Source organism: Thermobia domestica, chromosome 5 (assembly GCF_964235325.1).
Source record: "Thermobia domestica chromosome 5, izTheDome1.hap1.1, whole genome shotgun sequence".
NCBI lineage: Eukaryota > Metazoa > Arthropoda > Insecta > Zygentoma > Lepismatidae > Thermobia > Thermobia domestica.
Window position 1 is genome coordinate 131233169 of NC_137458.1, and position 16501 is coordinate 131249669.

At 31.6% G+C, this 16501-nt stretch overlaps 2 protein-coding genes across 2 annotated transcripts in view; one reads left to right on the forward strand and one right to left on the reverse strand.

Moving 5' to 3' along the window:
- Nucleotides 1–16501, forward strand: part of RpL9 (ribosomal protein L9) — a 375798-nt gene that overhangs the window by 23394 nt on the left and 335903 nt on the right. The gene's annotated exons all lie outside the window — the stretch shown is intronic.
- Nucleotides 547–16501, reverse strand: part of LOC145686132 (uncharacterized) — a 33664-nt gene continuing 17709 nt past the window's right edge. Inside the window, exons 2-3 of the mRNA XM_081759112.1 lie at nt 8767–8898; nt 547–6770 (exon numbers count right to left, since the gene is read on the reverse strand). Of these exons, the coding sequence (XP_081615238.1) occupies nt 6635–6770; nt 8767–8898 (268 nt within the window). The 3' untranslated portion in view covers nt 547–6634. The remainder of the gene's footprint in view (nt 6771–8766; nt 8899–16501) is intronic.

Consider the following 16501-nt stretch of genomic DNA (forward strand, 5'->3'; position numbering starts at 1 on the left):
TAACTTGCATTTCTTCTTGTCCTGTGTGTTTGTTAGTTGTTAATATGCTCATTAGTTCTTTCATCTTGTTGTGCTAAAGTTTCTTTCCATTTTTAGCTTTATACTTGGCATGTTCAGAGCTGTTTTCTCATTAGTGAGCTGTGAATTTATTGATCTGCGTCTATTAAAAATCTTCTTAATTTTATAATTGGGTCAAACTAAGTTGTGAATTGGATTTGGTTTCAGGATTTGTTTTTCCTGATTTAGTAGCTTCCGTATAGTTTTCAAAGCTTTTGTAAATTGCAACACTGAGAATTCTGTAATTGACTACTGAGTAGTGTAGGTATATACTGTAATCTGCTACTTGTTACTATTTACATGTAATTTTGCAGTAGTCTTTCACCTTTTGTTTTTTAAAAAAAGTTATGTATTATTTGAATTATGGACAAATTTCTTTTTCATGAGTGATTGTGGAGAATTTCTCCCATAGGGTAATAAAAAAATCAATCTCAAAACTAACTATAACATGCATTGTAAAGGTTACCCCAAGTGAAAAATACATTTTCGGTATATCTCTTTTATTATTAAGTTTAGTTCTGTACAGTTCATTACTTAGATGCCATACATACAAATTGATCTTTAAAAAATGTACACATTTTCGCTTATAAAGTACAAAAAACGTACGAAATATCACTATGTATGTATATTGACAATTAACTGTATTTAAAAGTAAAACATATATGAGTCCTATGTCTATTGGTGGCATAGTAGTTTATCAAAAATGCACCTACGTTGAAAACAAACGTTTAATCTGACACTTTTCTAATCTAATATCCAGTAGATTTGATTACGACAGTAGAGCAGATTTTCTTATGCCAAACCAGAATCTCTTCTTACGGTGGTAGTTTAGGATCCATACAAAGAATAAGAGGCAATCATGTGGAAGGAAGGTATACTTTCATGGAAGTGAAATGATTATACAATGTTGTGCACTAATGTTTTAGGTCTCGTGAGAACGAGAAAGAAGTATAATTTTGTTCCTAAATGTTTCCTCCTAACTTAAATATTATAGACATTCATTTGATAAAATTTATATATAATAGTAGTATCAAGGTAATATATTTACCATATTAAACGAGTACAACTTGTTCTCTATACCTAGAGTGAGCTTATTTCAACCAAGCAACTTCTAAAATGATACTTTTAACACAGGTTCTGCAGATTTTCTTCTAACATTCTTTCCAGTGTAGTGTCCTCATGTCTGTTAGGAATTTTGTTTAATATAAATAAATAAATAACTATGGCTACCACATTTACGTAGCGTGGAATCGGGAAAATTACTTTGTAGCCCTAGACCGAAAGGACAATAATTTTTACGTGTATGTATGTATATATAAATTTGTAAATTTCTCTATTTCAGGTACCTAAGCAGCTTGTTCAAACTTAATGATTGAAATGGCAATAAATAAGTCGTAACCTTAGGAGTAACATTAAGTATATAACATAAACTTAATAGAATTCAACATTGTGGGTCACTACATGCCATATTGTTAAGACGTAAAATGAAATACTAGTGAAATGTTTAATGCAAAGTATAATATTAAAGAACTCGGCGAAAGAATTCCGATATATATTAATTTATAACAGTTTTATTGTTTATAACAACATAAATAAATGAAGAAAGGAAGAAATCTTTTCCTTTATTTTTTTTTAATCATAAAAAATTTCTTATATATGTTTGAGAAATTAAGATGAGTTTTATGCTCTTTTCCTTTCATATTTAATTAATAATTTCAGTTTTGGAAGATGAATCTGACTTCGACTGCAAGCGAAGCTCTAAGAGGGAAATACAATTATGTTAGTTCGATCTGTTTTTGTTATTTTAGATATTTCCCGTTTTGTCCCTTAGTGTTCAAATTCGCTGGTGAACACACTCAATATGACTTTGAGTGAATGAATACTGTATCAGACTATATTCTGTTACATGTTTTTTTTATTGCTATTCATTTTTTTTAAAAAAAATGTAAAATTATCTCCTATTCAAAAATTCACTTATCTGATCTACTGATTTGAGTGTTTCTCATTATATTATATTTAAATTCCCAAAACTCGTCAATAAATGATCATAACATTGTATTTTTAACGCAGTATTCGCGGGAACTGAAGACATAACAACTTCTGACTTTTCATCCACGGTTTGCTTTATTATTTGTTTTAACAATTTCTGAATTGAACTTTTTGTAAATTATTTTGAAACATTACAAATCAAACATAATAAATCGTGAATAGAATATTGAACGTTTATGTTGTATCACATTTTTTTGTTTTTGTTTCCTAAACAAAATAAGTACAATTTAAACTACTCGCTGAACAAAACAAACGTTTATTGTAAAAATTATTAACATATAACAGTTTCGCCAATTATCCATTTGGTTTCATCAGAAACTATGTAAGTCTGATGAAGCAAAATGGGTAGTTGGCGAGACTGTTACACGTTGATAATGTTTACAAGAAATGTATTGTTTTGCTCAGCGAGAGTTTAAATTAGATTTAAATCTACTAATAGCAAAGCTTGTACAATGGAAAAGAAAATAAGTGCGTATAAGATTATAAATTGAATAATTTAATTTCATGTATCGGCAAGATTGGGAAGGAAACAAGTCTAAAACATCGATACATTTTTCAATCTCGACTGTAGTCAGAAAAAGTGAGAATAGAGATATTTTTTTTAAAAAAAAACAAAGACTACTCAATTATTTTTTTTAATTTATACTGGAGTACAAAGGTACTGCAGTTGTTTATTATATACTAAGTCAACTTCAAAATTGATCATGACATCGAGTCAAAACACTCAAACTGAAACCATCCAGGACAACTAGGAGACAAAATTTGGAAAGAAAACCTGGGGCCTTCTTCTTCTTAAAAGTACTAGTCTTGTAATACTAGTAATTTTTTTTTCAAAATCAAATATTTTACAATTGTATTTACCATAAAATCATGGCAAATTAGATGTATCAGCATTAGTGTTTAGAAATAACTTCTATTACAATTCTTATAATAATTCTGCTTCATGATATTGTATGACTTTTAAGAAACATACCACACGACTAGTAGTCTTGAGAAATAGACCCTGAAAGACATATTGAAATTTTGCCAATGAATTGGAGATATAACACTTATCTTAAGTGATAAAGCTTATTTTCAAAATTATGAATGTCTATTAGTTTCTAAATATATATTTTGAAATCTCTGCACAACATTGTAAATTTGAAATTTCAGTAAGCTAATGAAATGATAACCCTTCTTGTATCCGAATACAGCTCTGCTAGCATATAATAGAACACTTTTTCCTTTTCGATACATACAGTATATTTGCAATCTTCTTGTGCATAGGTAATATTACTAAGATACAAATATAAGACACAGCAAAATATGTACTATCTATATTTTAAAATGAAGCTGCTTAATTCAGACATGTCGCTTGTTTAATTGCTTGATTTTATTAATTAATAGTTATTATAAATACAATAAGATTTTGAATGACAAATATCGAACACATTTTAAGGTGTAACATGCGTGCGCACGTACCCGTTTTAGGAAACTGAATCATTTTTCTATTATAACTGTTATCATAATCAATAACAACACTAGTTAATAATAGCATCATTAATTACTATTGTTATTATACTAGTATTACGAGGCTATATTACATTAAACACGTTTGAATACTTATTTAAGTCTTACATACGCACTGGTACACGCATAGAAAAACGTTACATAATATACGTAGTTGTAAACACAGTATATTAAAAAATTGTCACATTATTTTTTTAATGTTATTTAATATGAACATTCTATCACAAACACACACCAGACATACGAGTAATGTACTATCATACAAGACTAGCACATTTTATGTCTTAAGAACTTATATTTAAGTCTTTCAAATGTAGGTATAAATCTACACTTTTAAAACTATAACATTAAGTGCTTCTATTGTATATCTTAAACAACATCTACATATGTTATGTTTCAGTCAATTCTTTTTCAAGAAAAAAGACTATTCGTTAACATTACGTGAAGATTCTGAGCGAACAACATTTAAATATATATAAATCTTCTTTCAAAAACAGTCTGAATTTATTGTCCACTTGTAAACTTCACATCGCACTATATAGAACACACACATTAAAAGTCTATCTTTTAAAGAAGCAAACTGTTGGTAACTTAACCTAGTAGTTACTAATATACAACAAATATTTACTATTATTTTAAATGCTTAAGCTTTGCGCATTTAATGAAGCTGTTGTATATATTGAGGTGTTTTTCAACATACAAAGTACGTACACAAAATGTCTCTCGTGTTTTTTTTATACTGAAACTTAAAGAAAACACTAATCACAAGTAATTCCAGTTTGTAATTTTAAAAACTGTCTAATATCATGAACTAGTTTCTTATTATACCTGCAGTAATATTGAATCGTAGGCTTAAATAATGCTGTATTTGACAATTTTGATTTCTTTTAAATGACAACCTTGATGGTTTACGTAATGTATAATTTTGTCAGTTTTTTAAGGGTACCATCTGATTGTGAGAGTAGAAATCCTTAATTGCTTTCCTGTCTTCCTTTGGAGAAATTTTGAAAGTAATAGTAACAAAATGTTACCCTTTGGCCGTTTTATTGTACCTTTCTCAGCTTCTCGGGATTACAGACTGGAATAGGATGTCCATTACCATGGTGCTCACTGTTGCTCGAACTGCATTTTGAGGTAGCTACATACTCATGCTTTTACTGGCGAAATTGATTTTTTTTAATATTTCTTTCTCACTTTTATTATCGAAATTGAAATCCAAAAATTTACTACTATAATATTTGCAGTTCGGAATAAAATCCATCACTCTTTTGGCTTTATATTGGTATTCTTAGAGCATATTCTATATATATATAAAGAAAAAGGCAGCATATACCACTGTAGCGGGTAAGATGGATGACACATCATTCCAGTCCATAAGGAACATGAAACAAAAATTCACACTCGTGAATGTGGTTATGAACGCGAGAAGAAATAAAAACCTTTAATGACATGAGAAGTCTTGAAGCAGAAAATCAATCATTACCCTTTCTAAATCAATCATGAAAATCAATTATGAACTGATATCTTATTATGATATACCTCTGCCACTAGCACTATTCTTTCAAAATATTTGTTGGTCCTATAGCAGGTTATTTTGCATGTTTTATGAAATTAAGAGTAATTTATTTGGTTTCTATAAAGTTCGGAAAAACATGTGCTGTACAACATTATTCGAAACCACATATCAATTACACATTTTAATGTGCACAAGAACTATTCTAAGATTAGTATAAATATTTACAGAAGAAATTACAGTAATTCCTAATTTGTATAGCCTATGTTATTTCAATGACAAGAATATGGCAGTGCATAACTTTGGATTTTCAGTAACAAAAATAATGTAATACATAGTCTTATTATTATTTCGTTTGAGCTTTTCCACAATTTGAAAATGTGTTCAATGAAGATCATGAACGCGTTGCCCTGATTAAAATCATATGTCATTTTAGAGTCCTGAGAAACTATATATCTGCATAAAATAATAAGCAAGAAGCTTTTGGGCTTATACTGGTACATATACCACAGTATTTATTGTAGATATCATCGAATTGGTTACACTTTTTCATAACCTCGTAAAACATTGTGTATACATATTAAAATTTTCTTATTTACCTCTTATTGTTTTCTTTCTCTTACTGCTTATTGTAAATGAAATTTAAACAACGGACTTTAACAAAAACATATTATTTTAATAATAATGCGAATATTATTTTAAACAAAACACTCATGGTCTCTGTCTAAATTTTGCTAGATCACATACGTACTTATTAATAGAAATATCTTCTTACTGGTTTTAGCTCACGTGAATTTCACACATTTAATTCAAATTCAAAATATTGTTTTGCTGCCAATAGAATATAAAAGAAAAGTCTTACGACATTTAAGTGTAATAGTCCAGAAGGTATTTTTCCCCGTCAATCTGCACTTTCCACAACCTCTGGATTCTCAAATGATCCCATTAATACGTAATTTACATTCTTCATAATAGAAATAACATTAAATATATGTAACGCAAGTATTCGCATGTTAAACATCAAATAGGCTTCTAAGAGCTAAAATAGCAAAACCTTTTAAAGAGATGAATAATAAACTTTCTAAGTATACAAAGATAGGTCTATTAATTAAGTCCTAAATTTCGTGATGTATGTATTTTGCCTGTAATTATAATCAGCTCAGTTAGTGTCAATATAGCAGCACTAAACTCTTCAAAATATAATATTGCAAAAGACTAATTTCCATTCATTAAATACCTAAACTACGTGGACAACATATTTAACACTGATGAATGTCGAAGGTTGATTTAAAATCAAATTTTGCTCCATGACATAAATTATAAATTAGTAGAAATCACTACAACAAGACGTTTGATTTCTTACATAGAACACACAAATGACATACGGTTGCAATTCTATTATAGATGGTATATCAATTGGATTTTGATGTCTCCTTTGTGCTCTTAATTTCTTTTGTCTTGTCTTATCTTCACAGTGATTTTATTTCTTCTTGAGAGTCTTCTCATTTAATCCGCTTCATCATCCATTACATATCGCTGCCAGGCAGTAAACTTCTCTCGTTTTCGAGTACACCTGCCGTTACGTCTTATATAGGATCCAAATTCACAAGCCGGCATCTGACACTTTTCACTCTGAATACATCTAATGAAAAGAGAAAGAAAGTTATCATTACTCTAAACATACACATTAAACGCAAAAAGAAAGTTATCATTACTGTAAAAATACACATTAAACGCAAAAAAGAAAGTTATCATAACTGTAAATATACACATTAACCGGAAAAATAAAGTTATAATTACTCTAAAGCTACACATTAAATGAAATAACTATGTTATTTCAGTAAATCCAAAGTAAACCCCACATATACAGTACATAAATAAATAAGTAAACAATATTTTCCAGTAGAATTAAAGCTATCAGTTATTTATTGGCAACGAATATACTTTTAGCACCATAAAAATTAATTTTGACGATTTTCCCGAACACTGTGTATGAGAATTTATACGCAATCGTGTGATTTTATTTGGCTTGATGTCATATGTCAATTTATACACTATATTCTCCTCTTCGAACAATATTATAGGAAAACAAAAATTAAAGTTTTAGAGTTAATCATAATTTTGGCAACATATCGTTAACCATATTGCATAACAGTATAAACTATTTGGCGGAGATAAAAAATGAAATGAAATCTTTAAGTTTTACGTCCCACGGCTATGCCGGTTAGGCTAAAGGAAACGGTGATGATGAGAGATGAGTGAAATGGTGGAATGAAGAAAGTGGGAGGAAACGGGAGAACCCCGAGAAAATCCACGAGCACGGTGTTTATCCACCACAAAGTCCTCACGGCGCGAGCTGGAATCCAACCAGGGACCCCAAGCACCGGAGGTGAACGCCCTACCACTGAGCCACTTTTAAAGTCGGGTTGTAAATCCAACTACTGTTTCCTCTAATTAACGGTGGACATTGTGTCTTTGTCGTTTGTGTAATTGGTAAAAAGTTTAATTTTCACCAGAATCCCATTTTATAAAACTTTCAAGTTTACAAGTGTGTTTATTACTTGTAAGGCCATATGAAACAAAAATAACCAGAACAATAGTAGCTCATTTAAATGGCTGAAAGTCACAATGGTATAAGTAACATTTGGATCAAATCATGAATGACAACTACACACTGGAAAGTTCGTGAGGCAAAGAGATCTAAGCAAAATAATGTTATTTGCTAGAGATGTAGTTGTTTATAATTGTACATTGTTCCTAAAGTTATGGAATCAGCCAAGTCATATTTTTTTCTCGGAAACATGATTTAGTAACTTATTCATTATGGTTTCCATCCATTCATTTGCATATTCTAGTTCTGTTACCTGTAATTCATCATGTAATTTCACAATACGTAAAATTGTTAAAAAGAGTTAAAAATGAATTATTTAGGCTTTATGTCCACGCTTACGTCGCTGGGCTAAATGAGACGGTGATGACGAGAAACGAATTGAATGGTGGAATGAATGAAGTGGGAGGAGACGGGAGAATCCCGAGAAAACCACGGATACGGTTTTTGTCAACCACAAAGTTCACTTGACAAAGAAGATATATATATTAATTCCACAGAAACATTACAAGACTAGTATCTTGTAAAGCTGTCCAACATCTTCAGTTCTATTACAACTATACTAGTATTTTTGTAAAAGAAGGTCTTGAATTCACAGACAGCCAATGCACCAGATTTTAATATTCTTGTTGCATATCCATCAAATTTTCCGAGTGCAGGCAATCAGTGAATCGGTAGTACCTGTCCGTGAATTTAATTCTACATATAGGTATACAACTTTAAAAAAAAAATACTTAAATGAGACTACTGGGTGAAGATCTAATTTTATTTTATTATTACATAATAAGCACTACTATTATTACACACAAGGATACTTAGTGTTTGATGGAGATGCATCTATCACTTTAGGCTGAATGCAACATAAATCAACCAAGAACAATAATTCCCAGCATGTTCAATAAAAATTCGCATTTTACTTCAAAGAGTATATCCGAACAAATACACCGGAGAGCTTCGAGTCACTTGCAGCATATTAAAATATCTTTAAGAGATACCAATAACGAAAATAATATTCTATTTTAGTACTTACAGTCTGTCTTGTAGCGAGAAGTAATCCTTCCCTCTTTTCAGTCTTATGCACACTCTGTCTTTGTCGAAACAGTCACAGACGCAAGTGTTATCGGGTAAATGGCGAATAGAATAGTACGTCGGACAGCGGCATCTGCAAAGAGCAAGAAATATTGCTAGATAAGCACATAAATGTTTTATGTCACCAATAACTAACAGCAACAACATAAAAGGGCAAAAAGGAACATAAAACATTAACTCACGTGTAAATAAAGAAATGAAGTTTTGTATCTTATTTTGGCAAAGACTAATATTTTCTATACGAAGTAGCGAACACCTAATAACTAATACAAAAATTATTTTGTATTAAATTGTTATTCTTATGTTTCTTGAGAAGTAATCAGAGATGTCCATTTCTGCTGTGGTTCATGAACAAATTATCATATATTACTCAATGTTAACTTACATACATTCAACAATTCTGTTAGAATATGGTATACTAATAAACCAATACAATACTACTCGTATATTAGAGACTTGCATATTCTATTAGTTCATCAGACCATTATGTTATTAATCCAGTGTTAAATTGGAGAAATATATATTCTATATCCCTATTAAATTATTATATAATTAATCCAGTGATAAATTAGATATACATATTTGACCTGTCTATTAGATGATAATGTAATTAATCCAGTGATAGATTCTAGAAATACATATTCCACAGGTATATTAATTAGGTTTTTTATATATAATTAATCCAGTATTAAGTTAGATATACATTTTTCAAATGTCTGTTAGATGATCATGTAATAAATCCAGTGTTAAATAAAGAATACATAATCAAATCTTTATTAGATGATTATATAATTAATCCAGTGCTAGATATACATTTTTCAAATATCTATTACATGATTACATAACTAATCTAGTGTTAAATTAGAATGTATAATCAACATGTCTATTAGATGATATAAATAACCCAGTGTTACGTTAGGGTATAGAGGTGTTTATATTATCCATGTTTATTAGGTCATTATGTAATTAATCTAGTGTTAGATTAGATAAATACGTATTCCACAACTCTATTAGATGATTATATATAATTAATACAGTGTTAAATTGGAGACTTTTATATTAGGTGGGTTGTAAAAATCGAAAGTGAGGAAATCGAATCTCAATAGCAAACAAAATTTGCAACTTGCTGTATGTAATTAATTGGCAAAATTTTAACAAAATCGGTCAAAATCTTTTACCGCCGGAAGGACACCAGTTTGGGGGGAAAATGAAGTAAGCATAATGTAATAATTGTAAGATAGATTGAAAATCAACAATAATTTCCCAATTGAGTACAAAAGGATCTTTATAGTGCACAAATTAGCTTTAAAAAGTTTCCCTTTAGACAGTTGATAAGTTCTTCTGCCGCAATCTTTTCAAAGATTTGTTAATAATCGTATTATGTAAGTAGGGAATGCCAGCTCTGTAGCTCAATAACTTCGAGGGAATGATCAGGAAGAGAGGTGATAAACCTAGTCCTAGAAGTTACAGCTAAACTGGGATCTTATTGACTAGACTATACAATGAAACAAAATCTTAAAAAAAAAATAAAACAGATAAAATGAAAGGTAAAAGAGGGAGACCACAAAGGAATAGCTTCCTGAAACGATCTCAAATACAGTACCTTTAAATATGAGTTAATTCCTTGAGGCGCTCTTGGTGGCTCTTGATCCTGATCCTAGATGTATAGACTTAGGTGCTCTGGCGGGACAGACAACTCATGGAGTTAGTAGCAGTTTAAACCTGCATCGAGTTCGTAGTTCTGACCCAATATGGATCTCTCACTCTCTCTTTCTTTCTCGGAACGACGTTTGGAAACGGTGGTCTGATCTGTTTAGTCAGCTCTCAGTTCAGGAACTTCTCCGCTTCCACATTTTTGAATATATTTCCGCCACGATGAACCTGATCAGAACTCTTCTTAGCACAAACCTCGGCTCTCGATCAACTATTATAGTTTCTCAAACTGTTTCTCTTGATCACCATTGACCGCAAGCAACGTTGACGATAGTTACACCTATTTATTAATCGAGGAACATGACAGGCCCGAGACCGGTAACAAGAAGAGTTGCCACTGGACTCATCGTGCAGAAGTAGATTCAGAAACGTGCAAGTGAAGAAAATCCTGAACCGAGAGCCAATTAGCCAGGCCAGACCAAACCACCGTTCACACGTTCCAAAGACCCTTATTTAATTCCCGGTGGGAGCTTATGTGATTCGGACCATACGTAAAGTTGAAAAGGACGCTAAATTCAATGAAATCATATCAAACCAGAAGCCATCGTTCCCAAATTTCATTCCGTGTGAGAGAGAGAGTGATCCACGTTGGGTCAGAACTACAAAACCAAATCAGTTTTAAACTGTTACTAACTGCACGTACCGTTTGTCCGGCCAGAGCCACTCAAGTCTATACACCAACAAATAGGACTAACAAGGAGAAGTCAGACTTTGGTAAGTGAACTTCGGGGCCATTTTTTCGAGGTGGTAGTGCACATTTAAAGAGTTAATATTACAAACTGGGAGAGCGTAATGGCCAAAAATAATCGAGAAAAACCGTCTTAAAGTTTTCTACTCGCCTCATGTATCGTAAGACGCGTAAACTTATCAAGTGACGGCGTGCCAGATTGAGAATAACCTGAGACTCAAGTGCAAAGAGTCCTGGGTTCGATTCCCATTCGAGTCAAACTTTTATTTTCGTTTTTAGCTTCAACCAATAAAGTAGCAATTTGCAACTATAAGCAAAATATTAATTCACCATATGTTTATAATGTATTAAAACAATATAAATTTTCATTAACTTGTAAAATCTTTCAATGTTGCATGTAGAGAACAAAATTTAATCTCTTCAGTAAATATTATTGTTACCTCAGTCGTTGTGTAAAAATGTTCTTGAAGCTTCGTGTCTACATCTATTGACAGTATGCGAATTACAAGGGGAATGAGGGGGAAATCTCCTTTGGTTATAGCAACATCCAGTATTAGCAAAGGGGAATTCCCCCTCAACTCCTTTGTAATTCGCACACTGTCAATAGATGTAGACACGAAGCGTCAAGAATCGTTATTACACAACGACTGTCGTAACCATAATATAACTCGTAATATCAGTATATTTACGGAATAGATTAAATTTTCTTGCTATTTAACATGGAGCATTGAAAGATTGTACAAGTGATTGAAAATTTCTATTGTTTTAATACATTATAAACATATGGTGAATTAATATTTACTTATAGTTAAAAATGCTACTTTATTGTTTGAACCAAAAACGAAAATAAAAGTTTGACTCGAATGGGAATCGAACCCGGAGCCCTTTCCACTTGAGTATCAGGTTCTTCTCACTCTACCACGCCGTCAATTAATAAGTTTGCGCGTCTTACGATATATGTATGCGGTGAGTAGAAAACTTTAAGACGGTTCTTCTCGGTTATTTTTGGTCATTACGCTGTCCCAGTTTGTAATATTAACTCTTTAAATGTGCACTACCACATCGCAAAAAATGGCCCCGAAGTTCACTTACCAAAGTCTGCCTTCTCCTTGTAAGAGCCGACAAAGCTTCACAAGGAGTCAACTCATATAGAAAGGTAATGCGCTTGGCATTTTCCCGCAAAGCTATCCCTTTCTCTTCCCCTCTTTTACCTTCCACATTGTATGTTGTTTTCTATATTATAAGACTTTGTTTCATTTTACAGTCTAGTCAATTAGATTCCAGTTTAGCTTTAACTAGTAGAAATAAGTTTGTCAGCTCTTTTTGCTGATCATTCCCTTGAAGTTATTGACCTACAGAGCTGGTCATTCCCTACCTGCATAATAACGATTATTGATAAATCTTTGAACAAAGTGTAGCAGTAAAAGTTATCAATTGACTAAAATGAAAATGTTTATATGTAATTTCTGCAGCATAAAGTTACTTTTTCATTTTATTTGAGAATGATTGTTGCATTTTCAATATATTTTAAAAACTATTACATTATACCTATTTCTTCAAATTTTTTTCCCCAAATTTTGGCTCCAAAATAAATTAATCAATTTTGTTCAAATTTTGCCAATTAATTACGCAAAATAAGTTGCAACTTTTGCGTGTTATTGGGATTTGATTCTCACAGTTTCGATATTTTTCAACCTAATATGTATCCAATATGTATGTATCAACCTAATATGTATCCATAATTTAATCACATGTAATTAGACTAAAAAATAGAGTATGTCTGTTAGATGGTGATATATTTATTAAACGAGCTTTTCTCTTTCATGATAATATAATAATTGTCCTAAATTACATACACGTATCCAAAATGCTTATTAGTTCGTTAAATAACTAAGTATGCAATAATTGCAAATTTGGAGCGACGTTATCGACTTTTATTGATTATTCATATAATTTGTTATTGCATCAACTGCTTTCGTGAACGAACATATCATGCAAATAGTTGAATTTGGCATATCAGGAAAAGTATAATGGCTTTGAAAAATTGTGTTCGCAGAACAAAATGAAAAAGAATTCATTCCATTTCTAATGCTGAAAATTCTATTTTCCATTGTTTACAATGAGAATTCGTCCGTCAAATGCTTTTCGAATGTTAAATCTGCGGACATCCCGTTTCTCAATGATTATTCTTCAATGGTATGTTCATGTCCAATCGAGGTATGCGGCCCCTTACGACACTCAACATGCGCTCTCGAAGCACCACTGTGTCAAACTTGGTTAACAACTGTTCAAGTTTCTCAGAAGTGTATCCGGACAAGTGAACGTCTAACTCGTTAGATCCAAAAAGATCACTTAATTTGATATTGACATTAATAAAACAAAACATTTAAAAATAGTTGAGGACTATCAAAAATATTTTATAATAATAATATAACTTATATTGTTTGTATGATCTACTTACTTAATTGATATTCTTAAATACAATGTGTAATACACAATTCACTTGATTTTTACTTATTTATTTATTTACTGGAAGACACAACAGGTTGAAGAACTCAATTACAGTGCCCGTAACATATACAGCGCAAGTATTTGCCTAACAGTGTTTGCCACATATAAGAAAAACTCTATAATACAGTTACATACTTGTATATACAATCGCTTTGAATTTTGATTTGCTTTTAACATTGATATCCAGTTCAGTCTTAGCTTTCATTAACTCATTGTAAGTTCCACCCAAACTGGGGATTTTCTTATACCATTCGTACGAGGTCTGTCACAAAAAATCTGTCGAGATCAGTAGCTCGTAGGTTTCCTTAAGAAAATTTCCCTCTGACACAAAATTTTCTCTTTTCTTATCAAATTTTTCCTAGTTTGTAAAGTGTTCAATTCCTATGACATAAGTTACGTGATAAGATTAGTTTAGATGTAAGAAGGGAAGTGCCAACCACGTTTGTTTTGTTCATCTGCTTTTTCTCTTTTTTTAACTTTCTCTTTTTAACTTAACAGAATGGCAACAATGGGTGCAAAGTATGCTACTTTGAATGAACAGACACACACACTATTGCTATTTTGCTAATGTATTTCTGAAGAACAAAGGAACAATTTAAGTATTTATGTTGGTCAATCAGTCAGTGCGAGAATTTCCCTGGATTTTCACATTTGATCGAAAAATCCCTTTTTGCTAAGTTTTTCCTACGAAATTTCTCTAAATTAGGGAAATTTTCCTTAAATTACGAACACTGGTCGGCATATGTTTAACCTAAGAGAACCACAAAATCATATCGCGAGGATCACTTGCGTTCTGCGCTCAAATTTGAGAAACAGTGATCATAAATTCAAATAGTTCTCCTGTTACTTCCCGGTGCTAGGTTAATGGTGGCCATCGAGATTCGAACACAGCACCACGTTTTCACTATAACGCTACGAGAGTAGAAAATATGCAGCTAATACTAGACCACCCTAAACAATTTATTAGACATGACTGCATCAGTAAGTACAAACACGACTTAAGAAACAAAAAATATTTATGAGAACAGTCTTTCGGTCACCTGAAACAATAATCTTGATTTTGACGTGTGAAGGTTAACACAGCTACTGACCAATACCTCTATTGAACTTACTTAAAAACAGAAGTGAAAAAAGAATGCTAAAAATGAAAATAAAAGAAAGAACTAATTTAGAATTTGTAGTTGAATGATAAATGAAGGAATGAGCCTACCGCAGAAACAGAAAGTTAATGGAAAACTAATAACATTTTCTCACACGTGTTATGCTAATCAGTAGGCTCAATTTCCGTTCCTTTTCCTTTAGTTAATTATATTTGTAACCTTGTGTATTCCCTGTGGCTACTGGGCGGCCCAATTCCTAACTGACTGATAGCTTCTGATCTTTACGTTGTTAACTCACGCCTTGCCCTTCCAAAAAATGAATTGACTTTTACTTCCGAACAACATTTCATATAGAAACAAAACCAAAGTGTATGTACTTGAATTTATCGAATTTATACACTATAACACTTTTTAGTCAAATCTCTGTCTATTACAAGCACATATTTTGCCAGAATTAATGTACAACCAGTGTAACATGTTGAATTTTGTTGTTAAAATAGTAATGATTGCATTAAAATAATCAAGAAACAATAAATAGTTATTTAATATCAACTTTATTCATTGTAAGCTACCATTTATTTCCGGAAATGCAATGATTATTTTCGAAAAGTAATGCGTGGTAAACTCTGGATCATGGAAAGTCATTGATATTATTTGTATGTGTAGTTCGATACAAATAATAATGTCCACTACTTTTTGTTTTAGAAGGATCAAGTTTTAGTATGTTTGGCAAATTTAATATGAATAGATGTATTACTTTTAAAAAGCTCCTAAAATATCCTATAACCAAGCAATATTTGGCTAAGCTTTCACGCCAGATTGGCTAGTTCAATTGTTGACCCAAAATGTAAACAAACATGGTAGACCGCTTATCCGTTTATGAGCGAACTTCCTGGACATTGGCTTGGACGGCATGGATCTCACGAATGGCCAGCAAGAGTTTTAGATCTCACTCCGTGGGACATTTTCTTGTGCGGACGCACTAAGGAGGATGTGCACAATTCCAAATCTTGTACAGTTGAGGAACTGATGACACAAATTCAAGAGATTATTACCAACATCCCAATTAACTTTCTTCAGAAAAGTTCAATTGTATGTCTGGCCGTTTGAGGAAGCTGGTTAACAACACAGGTGCCTATGTTGAGATTTTTAACACATTCTTTTATTTATTATTGTGTGTGTCTGTGTGTAACAAAGAACACGTATATGTTTTTATAATTAACAAGAATTAATACTGGGGGCGCGGTGGCTCAGTGGTAGAGCGTTCACCTCCGGTGCTTGGGGTCCATGGTTCGGTTTTCTCCACTGTCTCTCTCCCATTACTTTTGTAATTAATTAAAATATGAAATCAAGTAAGTGAAATAAACAGCAATCTTTACTGTTCATTCATAAAATTCAATGTGTTTTGTTGAGAACAATATAGGCCTATATCTTCATTCATAAATGTGTTATGATCAGAACAATATAGGCCTGCCTATATGTAATTTTTCTTCAGATGGAAATCTTGAAAATGTGGTTTAGTGGCTATACACACAAAGCATTTTTAATTCTAGTGTCACGCTAATTTTCTTAAAAAGAAAAAAATGAAGAAATGCAATCAACCAATCAACTGTGTTAATTGATACATATCAGTGAACATTTTAAAAAATGCCTTTTAGTAATTT